Source organism: Macrotis lagotis, chromosome 1 (genome assembly GCF_037893015.1).
Source record: "Macrotis lagotis isolate mMagLag1 chromosome 1, bilby.v1.9.chrom.fasta, whole genome shotgun sequence".
In the NCBI taxonomy this organism is placed as follows: domain Eukaryota; kingdom Metazoa; phylum Chordata; class Mammalia; order Peramelemorphia; family Peramelidae; genus Macrotis; species Macrotis lagotis.
This window is the reverse complement of record NC_133658.1, coordinates 593,464,193-593,480,725: the sequence shown is the minus strand read 5'-3', so window position 1 is coordinate 593,480,725 and position 16,533 is coordinate 593,464,193. Positions and strand designations below refer to the sequence as shown.

At 36.0% G+C, this 16,533-nt stretch overlaps 1 protein-coding gene across 1 annotated transcript in view; it reads right to left on the bottom strand.

Moving 5' to 3' along the window:
* Positions 1–16,533, bottom strand: part of CLSTN2 (calsyntenin 2) — a 987,453-nt gene that overhangs the window by 49,873 nt on the left and 921,047 nt on the right. Inside the window, exon 13 of the mRNA XM_074211649.1 lies at positions 5,150–5,312. Coding sequence (XP_074067750.1) covers positions 5,150–5,312 — 163 coding nt within the window. The remainder of the gene's footprint in view (positions 1–5,149; positions 5,313–16,533) is intronic.

Below are 16,533 nucleotides of genomic sequence, written 5' to 3'. Positions count from 1 at the left end.
TTGGAAATTATCTACTTTAGTCCCATCAATAAGTAGATGAGGCAGATATGGAAAACTATTATATTCATGATGGTGCCTTGAACCTGATAGTTATGATGGCAATGCCTTTGGAGATAGAGGTTAGGGTTGCATTTTTTGGCATGCAGTATATCTTAATTGTAAATGAATTTTCTTATAATTAATAAATTATGCAACATATTTAATTAAGCTCTGTGCTTGAAACATTCCCTAAATATAAACAAAATTTTAATCTTTAATCATTGGGAAAATATCAATAGAAATCCTGTCAAAATTTTACCTCTCAAGGGGCAGTTAGGTGGCACAGTGGATAGAGCACCAGCCCTGGAGTCAGGAGTACCTGAGTTCAAATCCGGTCTCAGACACTTACCTAGCCATGTGGCCTTGGGCAAGCCACTTAACCCCACTGCCTTGCAAAAAAAAACAAAACCCTAAAATTTTTACCTCTCAGATTAGCTAGTAGGACATATTAAGCAAATTAAAATTATACATTAATGTCATGTAACATTGCTGGAGTAAATTCCCAGAAGAAGACGATGGCAATTAAATCATCCCCGTTTCCCATTGTTCAACTATAATCAATTCCCCACAAGTGTGAGCAGCATCCTTGACTCAAGGCATAACTTCTGTGCTCTCAGTTTGAAGGAAATCCTAAATTAGAACATCATTGCTCTTTTACATCAGAAATAGATATAGACTCAAGATAGATAAATTCATGTCTCTTTGATCTCTGATGAATCACTAAGGGATTTTATTCTTGACTTTTGAGGGATAAAGCCACAGAGGATGACTATATTCTCTCCAAAATGTCCCTTGTCCCCATCTGTAATAAAGCAACATTTTGTGGGTTTATTTAATCCAGGAGGAGAAGTCAATGCTTCCACTCTCATCTCTGATACTTCATAATCACAAAGCCATATGCAAGTCACTTATCCTTTTAGAGACTCTTCATTCATTTATAAAATGGGAAAAATAAAAGCTATAGAAATTTATAGGATTTTTGTGAGACTCAATGAGATACTACCTATAGATGCAAACCTCAGAAGATATACATGCCAGCTATTATTATTGTAATTCTTTTTAGTTATTTTGTTTATATTTTTGGATGGTGTTTAGATAGATAGAAATGGTCCTGGGATCAGTTTCTATCCTGCTATTATTCTTTTATGTTTAGTGTTCCACAGATTATTGCATTGATAAATAAAATTTCTTCATGTAATTGAAGAAAAATATAAGGAGCCAATATCTATTAAGAATGGTGTTCTTTCTTGAGGCACGGGAGAAGCGTAGGCTAGTAGATTGCTTCAACTTTGAGCTATAGGAGGGTTGGACTAATTGAGTGTTTCCACTCAGTTTGATAGTAGTGGCCCTTCAATGTGAGTAAGGTAACAAGAGAAGGGGCTAAATAAACCAGGTTAGAAACAAAGCAGGTCAAAACTCCAGTGCTGATCAGTAATGGCATTGGAACTGTGAGTGGCCACTGCACTTCCAGCCTGAGTGAGATAGAGATTCAAAAAACAAAATAGAAAGCATTTTTATATTTTCACGGACTGCCATTATATTGGTGATTATGAGTATCAGTTTGAACTAGATAATTTTATGGTTCTAGTACAGTTTTCTAAGTGAGATCTCCAGGATATTTTGGGGTCTGTATTTATATTATAAAGATTTGTCATTTGTTAATGAGAGATTACACTTTTATGATGCTTAATTCTAGGCAATAGGTGATGTCTTTTGAGGTATTTTTGGTAAGTGCTAAATTTTTACAGATTTCAGTGATATATGTTGTATAGTCTTCTTTTTTGCATAGTCTGCATTTATCATTGTCTAGATTCTTTAAGAATATCTGTTTTGAAATTCCTAATGGTTTTTTCTTGTTCCTGAATTGTTATCACACTACTGTTCTTTAGTCATTTCATTTGTGTCTTAGCTTCGTGACCCCAATGGGCTTTTCTTGGCAAAGATACTGGAGTGGTTTGTCATTTCCTTCTTTAGTTCATTTTGCAGATGAAGAAACTGAGGCAAATAGGATTAACTGATTGCTGAGTGTCATACAGTTAGTAAGTGTCTGACACCAGGTTTGAATTCAGGAAGATGAGTTTTCCTGATTATGGTCTTGGCACTTTATCTTTTGTACCCTCTGGCTACACAAATTGCCATCATAAACTTTTCCATGTCTATAAACAAATCCACGTGGCACAGACATTTGTTTGATGTTTCTTGATGGACAAACTGTTGATTGAGTTCATATAGATGTCAGCTTTGGAGAGCCTTCCAATTTCACTTTAAATATTTAAGAAATACAATGATAAACTGAACAGTACCCAAAGGAAGGCACCCAGTATGGTGCCATCTTATCTCATATGAGCACTGGTTGAAAGAGATGGGTTTATTGAACCTAGTGTAGAGAATTTTGGAGACAACATGATAACTATCTTCATGTATTTGAAAAACTGTTCTATGGAGGAGGAATTTGACATAATCTATTTTACCCCAGGGTCCAGAAGCAGGAAAAATGGATGCAAGTTATTAAATGACCAACTCAGATTTGAGGTCAAGAAAACCTTCTAAATAACAATTACTGTCTACCAAGTAGAGTTGGCCACCTTAAGAGGGGGGAGGTTCTTTAGGAAGAGGCTGGGCAAACACTCATTGTATGTGTATGTGTGTTTGTTACAGTAGCTATTTCTTTCACATATTGATTGGACTACATGGCCACTGAGATCCCTTCCAATTCTTATATTCTGTGACTGTGATCTCAGTGGTTTCATAGATATGAAACCTCCCTTAGTGACAGTCACCAAATCTGATGAAAGTTTCTGTTATCTGTCTTTGCTGTTGCTTATTCAAATGAAATCTCCTTATTCGAAAAATATTTCTGTAGGTCTTTTGACATGTTTATCATGTGTTCTGGGAATATCTATTAATTTTGTTCCCTCATCTAGATAATTCCTTTTATAGCTGCCTTAGGCAGAAGGGCCTGTGTTTCATTAATATTGCATAGGAGGCAGCACTTAATATCAATACAATTAATATTATATTAGAAGCAGTCAGCGGAACACTGAATAGAACTCTAGGTCTTGAATGAGGAAGACTTAAATTCAAATCCAGCCTAAGACATGTACTATCTATGAACTTCAGTAAGTCACTTAACCTCTTTGTGCCTTTGTTTCCTTGACTATAAAATGGGATTCATAGTAGCCTGGTACCTTGCACATAAAAATATGTTATTATGTAGGTGTTATATAAATACCAATTATCACTAGTATTATTACTGCAGGTCTTCATTTGGGCACTTTCCAAATCTGTTATGGTCCATTTCATGATGTACTACTACTACAACTACCACTACCACTACCACTAACAATTATTACTATAACTACTACTACTAGTAGTACTACTAACTACTACTACTACTACTACTACTACCACTAACTACTTCTACTACCACTACTACTACTATTAGTACTACTACTACTATTGCTACTACTAATTACCACTACTATTGTTACTACTACAATTATTACTGATACTTACTACTACCAAACTATTATACTACTACTACTCTTATTACTATCCATATGAGATAAAAGAGTAGTTTAACACTTTTATATTGATAGAATTAGTGATAACTAAATGTATTATAAAATAAGAAATAATTGGGCTCTGATACTGCTAATTGATCTATATCCCCCCCAAAGAGAAATAAAACTTATATATACAAAAATATTTATAGTAGTTCTTTTTTTGTGGAGGAAAAGAATGGGACACAGGTGGTGCCAGGTTATTTGCATTCACTTTCTATATATACGTAATCAAAATATCTAGTTATATATCTACACAAACAAAAACACACATACACACACACTATTGTGCTAAGAAATGGAGAAGGGGATGATTTCAGGGAAACCTGGGAAGACTTGTGGGAATAAATGCAGAGTGAAGTAAATAGACCCAGAAATATTTTATACAGTAACAGTAAAGACACACAGCTTTGAAAGACTTAGAAACTTAGGTCACCACAATGATCAACCATGCCTATAAAGGACTCCTGAATAAAACATGCCACCCATTTCTGAAAGTCAGGTGATGGACTCAGAGCAGATAGATTGAGACTGTCTTTTTTTTTTTTTGGATATGACCAATGAGTAAATTTCTCTTGTTTGACTGTTTCATTGTTTGCTTGACTTTTTCAATGGGAATGGGATGGGACTGAGAGAAGGCAGGTTTTACTAATTATAAAAAAAATTTAAAAATGAATTCTAAGTAATAAAGACAACTGGTGAATATAGATGGATGCCAAGGAAAGACAAATAATCATAAGATTGAAGACCCTGGCTTTAATTATTTTGAGAGATTTCCGCTCATCATCAAGATATAAAAGATTCTATTTTTCTTTGAAACAACACTATTAATGAGACTGAGAGTTGGAATTGGGGAAAGAGTGGATTCTAGAAGACTCAAAAACGTGAATTTTTTAAAGTTATAATTACAAGTGGAACGTCTACCTTTTTTTCTAAATAGTCTTTGGGAACCCAAAAGAGAGAAACTGCATCATTTATCTTGACTCACTCTAGCTCAATTTTATACTTAAACAATTAACTATAATAGATTACTATTTATTGAAGAACTATTCTGCAACAACATTGCATAACATATGACAGAGTATACATCTATTTAAAAACATTAAACATTTTGAATTCTACAAGATGACTGTAAATCAATCTTCTATCTTCTCCCAAGAGGAAGGTGGCTATTTCATGGCATTTGTAAGAGGATCTGAAGTCTTTCTTTTCTGAGTTTTCAGTTTGGAATTATCAGAGGGTCAGTAGCAAGAAAAATCATTAGCAATACACAGTCAATAGGTATTGTTCTTTTGATCTGAAATCAACATCTGGCTCAACTCAGGCAATTTATTATCTGAAAAGCTTACTATCTGGATTAATATGTAGTTCCCATAATCTCTATTTTATCAGGAAAGGATTAGTAAAGTTAGGCAGGTCATTATCCACAATTTTTAATTACTCCCCTTTAAAAACTTCTTTGAACTCGACATTCAGTGCCTACTATATGTCATTCACCACAGGAATCATTTGGATCTTTAGAGCTCTCTTAGTTTCAACAGGGTTACCTTGCCAGCACGCGCCAACCGTGAGTTGCATGGCTATGTGTGATGGGTGAATGGGCCAATCGTTTGTCACAAGGTAAGGCTCATATGTAGTGCCATCCATGTATAAGGTGACCACAGGAAACTCCACATTGACGATGTAGTAATGCCACTCCTTGTCACAAATCTAAGCAATAACAAGAAAGAGAGAACTTTTTAAAACTGGGTACTCCCCATAATGATCAAATAGCTTCTTATTTCAATTACAAAGGAAGACAGTTGCATCAGACCTTGATTTCTAAGGAAAACCATAGATCCTTATGAAAGTGACTTTTCTTTGTGTACTTTTTCATGTAGCATGGTAGTGTCAAAGTCAGTTAGAAATATTCAGTTAGAAAACCACATATTAGCATTATCTATGTTTATTGTATTTTTATTTATTTTATTAAACATTTATCAATTACATTTTAATCTGGTTCTCTATGTGTTTGACACCTCTAAAGAACTCAGAGACCTCCACAATGGTTTTTTATTTTTTTTTAATTTTATGAAAACTTTTATTAAAAAAGCAAAATTTTATGAAAAACGTTTATATAAAAAATGTGCTACTTTTGATAGATTTTTTGTAATTTTTTTCTTTTTTATTGATATTTTGTTTTATTTTTCCAATTATGTTTTTTTCATGTTTCTGTTTTCTTTTATTTTTTTAAATTTATTTTTTTATTCTCATTTCGTACAAATTTTTTTTACATTAATAAAATATTCTTGTTTACAAGTAAACAAAATACCTCTCCCCCCATGAATATAGATAGACTTGCTTGGGTGAAAAAAGTAAAGGGGAGAGAGAGAAAATTAACATTAAAAAAAATAATAGTAATAATTGTAGGTATGGCCAGGTGGCACAATGGATGAAGCAGGAGCCCTGGAGCCATGAGCACCCAAGCCCATATCCAGCCTCATAGACCCAACAATCACCCAGCTGTGTGACATGCAAGCCACCCTATCCCCACTGCCCTGCAAAAACCAAAAAGAAGGGAAAAAAAGATAAAAAAAAGAAAAAGAAAAAAAAGAAAAGAAAAAAAGACCCAAAATAAAATAAAATAGTATTAATAATAGGGGTGGCTGGGTGGCAGACAGAGCATTGGCCCTTGAGCCAGGAGCACCTGGGTCCAAATCCGGCCCCAGACACCTAAAGATCACCCTGCTATGTGGCCCCAGGCAGGCCACCCAGCCCCACTTGCCCTGCACCCGCCCCCAAATAATAATAACAAAAAATGTGCCTCAGTCTTTGTTCCAACACCAACAACTTTGTCACGGGTGGATCACATTCTTTATGATAAGTCCCTCACAAAAGTTACTTCCATAGTTTTCCAGCATTGCCATTGCTGATTGAAACTCCCTCCTTTCTTATTTCTCCACTACCATGTACTATATTTTCTCTCTCCTTTCACTCTGACTCTGCTGTAGGGTTGCTGAGTGGCACAGCAGACAGATCCTTGGTCTTGGGGCCAAGAAGCCCTGAGCCCCCATACCACCCCTTAGGCCCAGAATCTACCTGGCCCCATGGTCCTGGGCAGGCCTTCCAATCCCAGTCCCTTGCAAGAAGTAAAAAAGAAAATGTGTTATATCTGACTACTCTCCCCCCATGGTCCATCCTCTCCTCCTTTATTCACATCCCCACCCCTTCCCCCTGCTCCCCCCCCTCCTTCTTACTCCAGATGCCTATTCCCCATTGAGTATATATGCTGTTTCCTCTCCTAGCCATCTCTGATGAGAGCAAAGGTTCCCTCATTCCCCCTTGCCTCCCCCTTCCATATCATTGCAATAGCTCATTGCAATAAAAATAATTTTATTGTGTGAAATATCTTGGGCTATTCCCCCTCTCCTTTTTCTTTCTCCCATTCCATTTCCCTTTTTTTCTATTGACTCCATTTTTATACCATATTTTATCTTCGAATTCAGCTTTCTCCTGTGCTTCAACTATAAAAGCTCCCTCTACCTGCTCTATTAACTGAGAAGGTTCATATGGGTATTATCAGTGTCATTTTTCTATGCAGGAATACATGCAGTTCATCATCATTAAGTCCCTCATATTGTCTCCTTCTCCTCCAATCTCTATGTTTCACCTGGCTCCTGTATCTGAAGATCAAACCTTCTGTTCAGCTCTGGCCATTCCAAAAGGAACATTTGAAATTCCCCTGGTTCATTGAAAGTCCATCTTTTTCCCTGGAAGAGGACATTCAGCCTTGCTGGGTAGTTCATTGTTGGCTGCATTCTAAGCTCTTTTGCCTTCTGGTATATTATATTCCAAGCCTTGCGAGCTTCCAATGTAGTTGCTGCTAAGTCCTGTGTGATCCTGACTGCAGCTCCACGATATTTGAACTGTGCCCTTCTGGCTGCTTGTAATATTTTCTCTTTGACTTGGGAGTTCTGGAACTTGGCTATAATATTCCTAGGGGTTGGTTTTTTGGGATCTCTTTCTTGGGGGGATCGGTGGATTCTCTCCATTTCTATTTTGCCCTCTGCTTCTAGAATATCAGGGCAATTTTCCTGTAGTAATTCTTTGAAAATGATGTCAAGGCTCTTTTCCTGATCATGACTTTCAGGTATTCCAGTAATTTTAAAATTATCTTTCCTAAGTCTGTTTTCCATATCAGTTGTTTTTTCAAAGAGATATTCCACATTTTCTTCTAATTTTTCATATTTTTGGTTTTGAAGTATTGATTCCTGATTTCTGGTAAATTCATCAGTCTCCCTGAATTCTATTCTTTGTCTGAAGGATTTGTTCTCCTCAGAGAGTTTTCTTATCTCTTTTGCCGTATGGCCAATTTTGCTTTTTAAAGCATTCTTCTCCTCAATAACTTTTTGAACTGTTTTATCCATTTGACCTAAGCTGGTTTTTAGCATGCTATTTTCTTCAGCATTTTTTTGGATTTCCTTGACTAAGCTGCTGACTTCATTTTCATGTTTTTCCTGCATCTCTCTCCTTTCTTTTCCCAGTTTTTCTTCCAACTCCCTCATTTGATTTTCAAAGTCTTTTTTGAGCTCTGTCATAGCCTGAGCCCAATTTCTGTTTTTCTTGGAATCTTTAGATGCAGGAGCTTGTGCTTCCTCATCTTCAGACTGAGTATTTTGATCCTTCTTGGGCTCATTTGCAAAATATTTCTCAATAGTCTTCCTTTTGTTTCTCTGCTTGCTCATTTTCCCAGCCTGGGCCTGGTTTTGGGGGTGCTCCTGAGCTTTTGGGACACTCCCACAAGGGTCTCAGTGTGTGAGGCTCTGTCCTCCCTCCTGGTCTGTGAATGACCATAAACACCCCCCTCTGCCAGGGGGCTAAGGTGGGGGGGGGTCCTGCAGTTCTATGGGGGGGCCTAGAATGTGATCAGGATCTGAATGTGGTCAGAGCCCCAGAGTCCCACTCCAGAGGCAGAGGTCAGAGCTCAGCAGTCTCTCTTCACTCCCCTCCCTCAGCTCAATGGGTTCATGCCCTGGGGCTCCTGCTTACTGGCTCAGTCTGCTTCTGTTTCCGATCTGGGCTGGGGTGCTGCTCTTTTTGTGCTCTGAGGGCTGGGCTCCACGTGTTCACTCTGGCAGAGGTCCCCTGCTGTTCCCCCACTTTGTGCCTAGTGCTCCTCGGGGTGCAGCTCAGGAGACTACCCTGCTGCTGTGAGCCATGGCTCACAGCACCCTGGGGCTGCCTCCGGGAGGCTGAAGTTCTTTGGCTCTGTTGTGCCACCCCTCTGGCAGGCTGCCCCTCTGACCTGGGGAGCAGAGCCTTTCTGCTCTTTTCCAGGTTACCTTGAGTAGGAGAACTACCTCACTGGGTCCCTTTGTGGATTCTGTCTCTGGAAAGTTTAGTTAGAGTCCTTAGGTTATGAATTTTATCAGAGAGCTACTAAGACTAGATCCCTTCTTGTCGCCATCTTGGCTCCACCCCCTCCAATTATATCCACAATGGTTTTTTATCTGAACACTTCAACTTTGATCTTAGTTGCCAACTCAGCATGCCATCTATCTCCTGAATTACAGTATTTTCCAGGAAGACATTCCTAAGTAATTTGTGGAGTAAATGATGCTTTTTTTCTTCAGTATGCAATATTTCTAATGCCTTCTCCAGTCACTGTGAAAATATCTTTACCCTTTGACTTGAATAGACCTTGAACAGAGATACATATTACACCACAATGTTTCTTGCACATTTACGTGCTCAACAAACACTTTTTAATTTGTTGGAAGAAAGAGTGATGCAAACATTTGGTTCATTTGTTGACTATTTCTGTCCATTTAATTATTGGCTAACTTGGATGGCTGTAATGTTAGTTTAGACTCAATTTAGATAATGCCTGGCAGTGTGCCACATTGGAAAAAAAATTTGTTCCATAAATGATTTTCATTACAGAGAAGATGAATAAAGAATGAAAGAGGGAAAAGGAAAGAGGTAGCAAAAAAGGAGAATAAAAAAATAGAAGGGAATAAACAGGAGAAGAAAGAAAAGAAAAGGCAGCAAGGATATTGAATTGTCTAGACTTGGAAATTGGAGATTAGCCTCTGAATCCTGATTAGTTTCATGATCTGAACATATCATTTAGCTTCTTGGGTTCCTTAAATAAGATAAATACTTGCCTTTTCTATATTAGAGGTAGCTAGATGGTGCAAAGGTTAGAGAGCTAGACCTGGAGTCAGGAACATGAGTTCAGATCGAATCTCAGATATTTACTAACTGTATGACCCTGAGCAAATCACTTAAGCTGTTTGTTTTAGTTCCTTCAACTATAAAATGGGGTTGATAACAGTACCTACCTCCTGGGGTTGTCAAGAGGATAAAAGGAAATAATAATTATAAAATTAGCCCAGTACTTAGTGTTCTTTAGGCACTGAATAAATATTGTTTTTTTCCCTTCTATTTGCCTCATAGAGTTGTTGTGACTTATCATTTCATAAAGAATTTAACTTTTCTATACCATGCAGTTAATGACCCTTCTGGCTCGATGATCCATCCCCAATTGCTCCACTTCTTTACTACAATCTGGCAATCATTGACTGGCATAACTCTACTGAAACATTCCTTAAAGGTCACCAGAAGCCCCTAAATTATCAAATTTAATGTACTTTTCTCAGTCTTTATTCTCTTGACCTCAAGAGAGTTCTGGATTTGCAATCAGGAGTGCAAATCTATCTTCAGATAATTATTATAGGTCATTTATCTTCTGTCTGACTCAATTTCCATATTTATAAAATGAGGGTTATTATGAGAATCAAATAAAATAATATTTTAAAAGTATTTTATAAACATTAAAATGTTTAAATGCTACTATTAGTAAAGGTAAGCAAAAAAGGTGATGCAGTGAAGAGTGCCAGGCACTTTTTGCATTTAAATCTGGCTTCAGACAGTAGCTAAGTGACACTGGGCAAGTCATTTGATCCATTTTGCCTCAATTTCCTCATTTGTCAAATGAGCTGTAGAAGAAAATAGCAAAGCACTTCAGTAATTTTGCCAAGAAAATCCCATATGGGGTCACAAAGAGTCAGATAAGATTGAAATAACTGAACATTATTATTATAATTATTATTTATAATTATTTTGAACTATATCATCATTGTGAATCCATTAGTTTCAGAAATACCACCGCTTTTCCATTTCTCTTCTATATCACTAATCTTCTCACAGATCCATATCTTTGTTCCCAACCCTTTAATGTTAGTGTTCCCCAACATTCTGAACTTGGCCCTCTTGTCTCTCTCCATTCTCTCCCTTGGTGATCTCATCCTTTTATGTTGGTTGAACTATCCCTTTATAGTCTATCTCACAAATACTATCTCACACTAGTCTTCAACATGTACATTACACTCTAGCTAAACCAGACTACTTGCTCCTTCTTGTAGAGTTCTGCAGTTTCATGCTTTTTTGCCTTACTTGAGGTTTTCTGGGTCTGCAACCTTGCTTCTCTCTTGTTCTTTTATCTCTTAGAACTCTCCCTGTTCTCAAATCACATTTCTGCTGGAAAGTCTTGCATATAGCAGGGTCTTAATAAGGACTTTTTTGAACCATATTAAACCCTCCCTCGCTATTCCCATTGAATAATAATCCTTCTGCCCCCAACAGCAAATAGCACTTCATTTTTAACTATATATATGTACATATATATATATATGTATGTATGCATGTATATCTATTCCATATCATTTTATTTTATAGTATTTGTTCCTATGAGCTAGCATATGTAAACAAGGAATATTTTGATTTTCCATTTCACCCTTAACACAGTTCTTTGTACATATAAAGCTTTCAATAAGTGCTTTGTCATCCATTTATCCATTCATTAATTCATTCAATCATGTATCACATTTTCTTTCCTAGTTTGTGAGTTTCCTAAGAACAAAGGTCAGGTCTTATTTAAACTTCGTATTTCCAGGAGCCTAAATAGTATACTGAACATATTGGGACTTAATAAATGTTTATTTAAATTAAAAATAATAAGATTCTACTGGAACCTTTGTATTCCCTATAACTACCAATTTTTTCTGAAGTTGTGAAGAAATTAGAATCATAAAAGAAAGTAAATTAATTGGAACCTGGATAAACAAGCTTTAAAAATTGATGGGTTTATCTCAGTTCCCTTCTGGAGAAGGCATTTTTTTGAGTTATCGGGAGTTGATAAATCATAGCTAGGCATAACCAATAAGATAATATATTTGCTTTCAAAGTAGAATGAAAAAAAAAGTTCCAAAGAAACAAACAGAGATATGGGATAGAGCCTTAGAGAAAAGTACTCATATTTGTTGAGGAATCTAGAGGGAAAGGTGAGTTTGTTTTCATTTGATTTAGATAAATAAATATATTAATATTTACAAAAATATCTTTGCCTTTGAGACTTAAGTAGTTGAGCAGAAATTTGGTGTAGTCTATGAAATACCTTGGTATGCTTTATAAAACTTAAAAAGTTGTTGCTAAATGAGAACATGGAAATGCTATGGCATAGTTAGTAAAAACACAATTTTCAGCAGAATATCTATCTGTGAGGCCAATTCTTTTGATTCATTAAAATGGTAGTTTGGTTTTTATATTAAAATATATATCTATATATACACATATATATTGCCATGTATTCTATTTTAATTATAGAGTAATACAAATCCATCAACCTCTCTTTTATTACTGTTTTTATTGGGGCAGATTTAATAGAAGTTAAGAATTAGAGAAGCTTGGAGGTCATCTAATCAAACCAAATTATGATATCTGTAACCAAGTCATTCAATCTTTACTTCTAATAAGGAAAGATCCTTAATCTCTCTGGGCCTCAGTTCCTTCTGTTGTAAAATGAAGGAGTTGGATTAGATGAACTGTGAGGTCTCTTTCTGCTTGAAGTCTTATTGGATGATCTGTCAACTGTCTGCATCAATGGAAAAATTGTTATACTTCTCTGGTTATTAGTTTCCCTTTTATGTAAAATGAATGACTAGACTAGATAATCTCTAAATTCTTTTCCACCCTGATCATTCTATGCTCTAAATAAACTAAAAAAATGAATTGTTCATTTCAAGGTGTAGACATAGTCTCTGTTATCCACCTTGTGGGATGGAGAGGCAGTGGCAGCATCAGTAGAAGAATGGAAAAATGTCATAGATGATTTGATTAGCAAAGATGACAAAACCAGAAAATTACCAATATTGGGAAGGGGTTTTTTGGAAAGAAACATCACTAAGGAACAATTGGGGGGCTGTGAATTGGTATAACCATTCTTGAAATCAGTTTGGTACTATGCCCCTTAAAAACACTAAACTGGATGCTATTTTACCCAGAAATTTAACATGTAGGTCTATAGTCCAAAGAGTTGAAAGAAAGTGAAAAAGGACCCATTTTATATAAAGATATTTATGGTTCTTTTTTTGCAGTGACAATCACAAACTAAGGGATTGTTAATCAATTGGGGAATGGTTGAACAAATTGTGATATATGAATGTGGCATAATATTATTTTATCATAAAGATGGTAAGAGGAATGCTTTCTAAAAACTTTCTAAAAGACTTATTTGAACTGATGCAGAATGAAATGAGTAGAACTTGAAGAATAATTTATACACTAATTATGTAAAGAAACGCAACTGGGAAAGACTCAAGAATGCTAATCAATGCAATGATCAACCACAGTTCCAAAGGATGGATGCTAAAGCATACCCCCCTCCTTCTGACAGATAAAGAATGAGATCTATTATTTTAGGTTGTGTTCAATATGGAAATTTGTTTTGCTTGATTATGCATCCTTGTTATGAGGGCTTTTGTTCCTCCTTTTTCTTGTCTAGTTGGATGGGAGATATGGGAAGGAGAGTAAATAAATGCTTTTTAATTGAAAATGAATTAAATTTAAAAAAAGTGAAATGTCAGAGAGGAAATGACAATTTATGGTCCTAAGGAGTACAGAAATGAGGGGCATATCACCTCCTGGGCATGGTCTTAGATTGTTTGCTTTAGTGGGTATCATATTAAAAATGATTTTAATATTATCTTTTGAATCTATTCAAAAGTACTGAGGATATTGAAAACCATTAGACATTCCTGCATTGTGGAAAGTTTAGTGGAAAAAACTTAAAATGAGGAAATCTGAGTTCTAGTTCTAGCACTGTCTCTAAACTGATTTTATTGTCATTAAATTTCTCTGATCTTCATTTTTTCCCTCTGTAAATGGGAAAATACCTGGTCTACCTATTTAATAGAGATGATCATTGTAAAAGAGCTTTATAAAATATAAAGTACTATGGAAATGTAACTCATTATTTATTGTTATTATATTGTGAGTGGTGCAGTGGAGTGCTTTGGACTTGGAATTTGGAAGAGTTGAGTTCAAATCCAACCTTAGACACTTGCTAGTTGTCTGATCTTGGACAAATCATTTGACCAGTGCTGTGCAAATGCAATTCATTATTTCTTGATGTTATATTTTGGGTGATGGAATGGATAAATTGCTAGATTAGGAATCAGGAAGACTTGAATTCAAATCCAGTCTCAGTTCTTAATAGTTTTCTGGTCTTGAGCACTTAACTGCTGTCTGCCTGAGTTTCTTAAACTGTAAAATGGAAATAATAACACCTCACTGGGTTTTTGTGAGAAGAAAATGAGCTATCTGGAAAGTGCTATGGAAACTTTAAAGCAGAGTATAAATTCTAACTACTAGCTATTATTCTTTTTCTTCTTTTGGTTTTTACAAGGCAGTGGGGTTAAGTGACTTGCCCAAGGTCACACAGCTAGGTAATGATTAAGTGTCTGAGGTCACATTTGAACTCAGGTCCTCTTGAGTCCAGGACCAGTGCTCTATCCATTGCACCACCTAGCTGCCCCCCCATTATTATTCTTAATAACATTCCTTTTATTTTGGAAAAAAATCACAACTTCAATAAAGAAAAACTGTTTTAAGTTACCTTTGGAACTAAATGAAATGAATTTAGTCAGTGAGAATGAGGCACAAACAGCTTCTGTTTAGGCTACAAAACAGCTTTTCAATCAAGTTATTTCTATACTGTGTTCAAAGGAAATCATTAGGGGGTTGATTTTGTTTCAATTATCATTATAGCTGAAAACTGAGTAATGGACTACTGGTGGGTTTATCCAGGAGTGTTGTCAATCTGCCTGGTTATTTATATTGTTAAGGAACAGGGTCAGTCTAGCCATTCAATTAGTTCACTGAATTAGCCATTCAACTAACCAACTAGTTTTTATTGCCTGCTTCCTCTGTGTATTCCATCTTCAAGGATTTTTTTGTTGAATATAATAAAAAAAGAACAAAAACCTGTCCTTGCCCTTGAAGAGCATGAGACTGGTCTAGTTGTAGAGACAAAATAAATACATGAAAAATTCCAATCTTAGAATCTCAGGATTCTGGAGCTGGGAGAGAGCATAGGAAATCATTAAACTGACCTTTTTTATTTCATAGATGAGGAAACTGAGGGCCAAAGAAGTTTAGGTCCAAGAAAAAAAGCTAGTTATTCAATCAGTTGACATGGATTTATTAAGTAATCACTATGCATCACTGGGAAGATAAGTGGCTCAATGGATTGATTGTCAAGCTCAAAATCAGGAAGATTCATCTTTATGAGTTCAAATCTAGCCTCAGACATTTACTAGCTATGTGATACAGGCAAGTCACTTAATCTTTTTGCCTCAGTTTTCTCATCTGTAAAATGAGTTAGAGAAGGAAATGACAACCACTCAAGTATCCTTGCCAAGAATAGTTCAAAATGGAGTCAGGGGTACACCTGAAATGACTGATCATCAACCGCAAATAAAAGAATGACAAAAAATGTGCCTATCTCTGTAAATACTGGGGATTCAAAGATAGACAAAAAGAAACCATGCTTTCAAGGATCTTGTATTGTATTCTCATTGCTAAAACACATAAATAACTATGTGACAGAGAGGAGTCCAAAGAAGCTGTTGGATGGACCAGGAAAGAACTCCTGAAGAAGTAGATATTTAAGTTGAGTCTTGAAAGCCAGGAAAGTTAAGAGATAGAGATAAGGGAATAGAGCCAGGTTTACTGAATCCCAGTCCATTGTTTTTTTTTTTTTAACTACTGTTGAAAACAGAATACTTCTATACTAGAATCAATTTGTGATCTCCCTTGTGTAGATATTTTCTCTAAGATATTTTCTCTATAGAAGAGATAAATTACCTATATCCTTCTTGCCCATATCTTTCCATTATATCCTCCATGCAAGTCTACCCAATGCACTGGAGATCTTCCTCTGTGTCTTTTAAGATTTCCCAACTATTGTTATCAAGAGGTCTTATACCATCCTTTACTTCTATGCATAGGAAATGGCTGTTGGAGATGTTGAGTTCAGATGTGTACTATGATAGAAAACTGCTGCGTTCAGTATGATCTATAATTCAAAATTGCTTGCAAAAGTCTTCTGGTTTATTTTCTAATATTTTCATGAAAGACACCCTCAATATATACATAGACCATTCTTAATTTTTTTTTGAGATGAAAAAGTAAACATATGGATGTCTACTCAGTCACTTTTTGGGAGGTGAGAGGATTGGCAAGTCTTTTTTTTGGTTTTAGAAACTTCCAATGAGGAACTTCTACCAATGTATTTTGGTGCCTTTCCTGGAAAACTCATAGAGAGTTAACTGGGGGCACTGAGAGGTTGGATGACTTGCCAAGGGGCAGGGACTGGTCATATACTTTCTACTATTATCAGGTTGTCTCTTTAGTTGATTCGATGTGATTTGACAATAATGCCACTGGAGATATTTCCTATTCATTAGAAATCTTCTCTTCTTCAGGACAGTTTTGAAATTTATTGTTGAACTCCTTTAAAACTGTGTTACATGCTCATAGATCTCCTAGTATGTATCTAGTCAGGTGCTCCTGACTGCAGGTCCAGGGCTCTAGGAATAGCACTTCATAC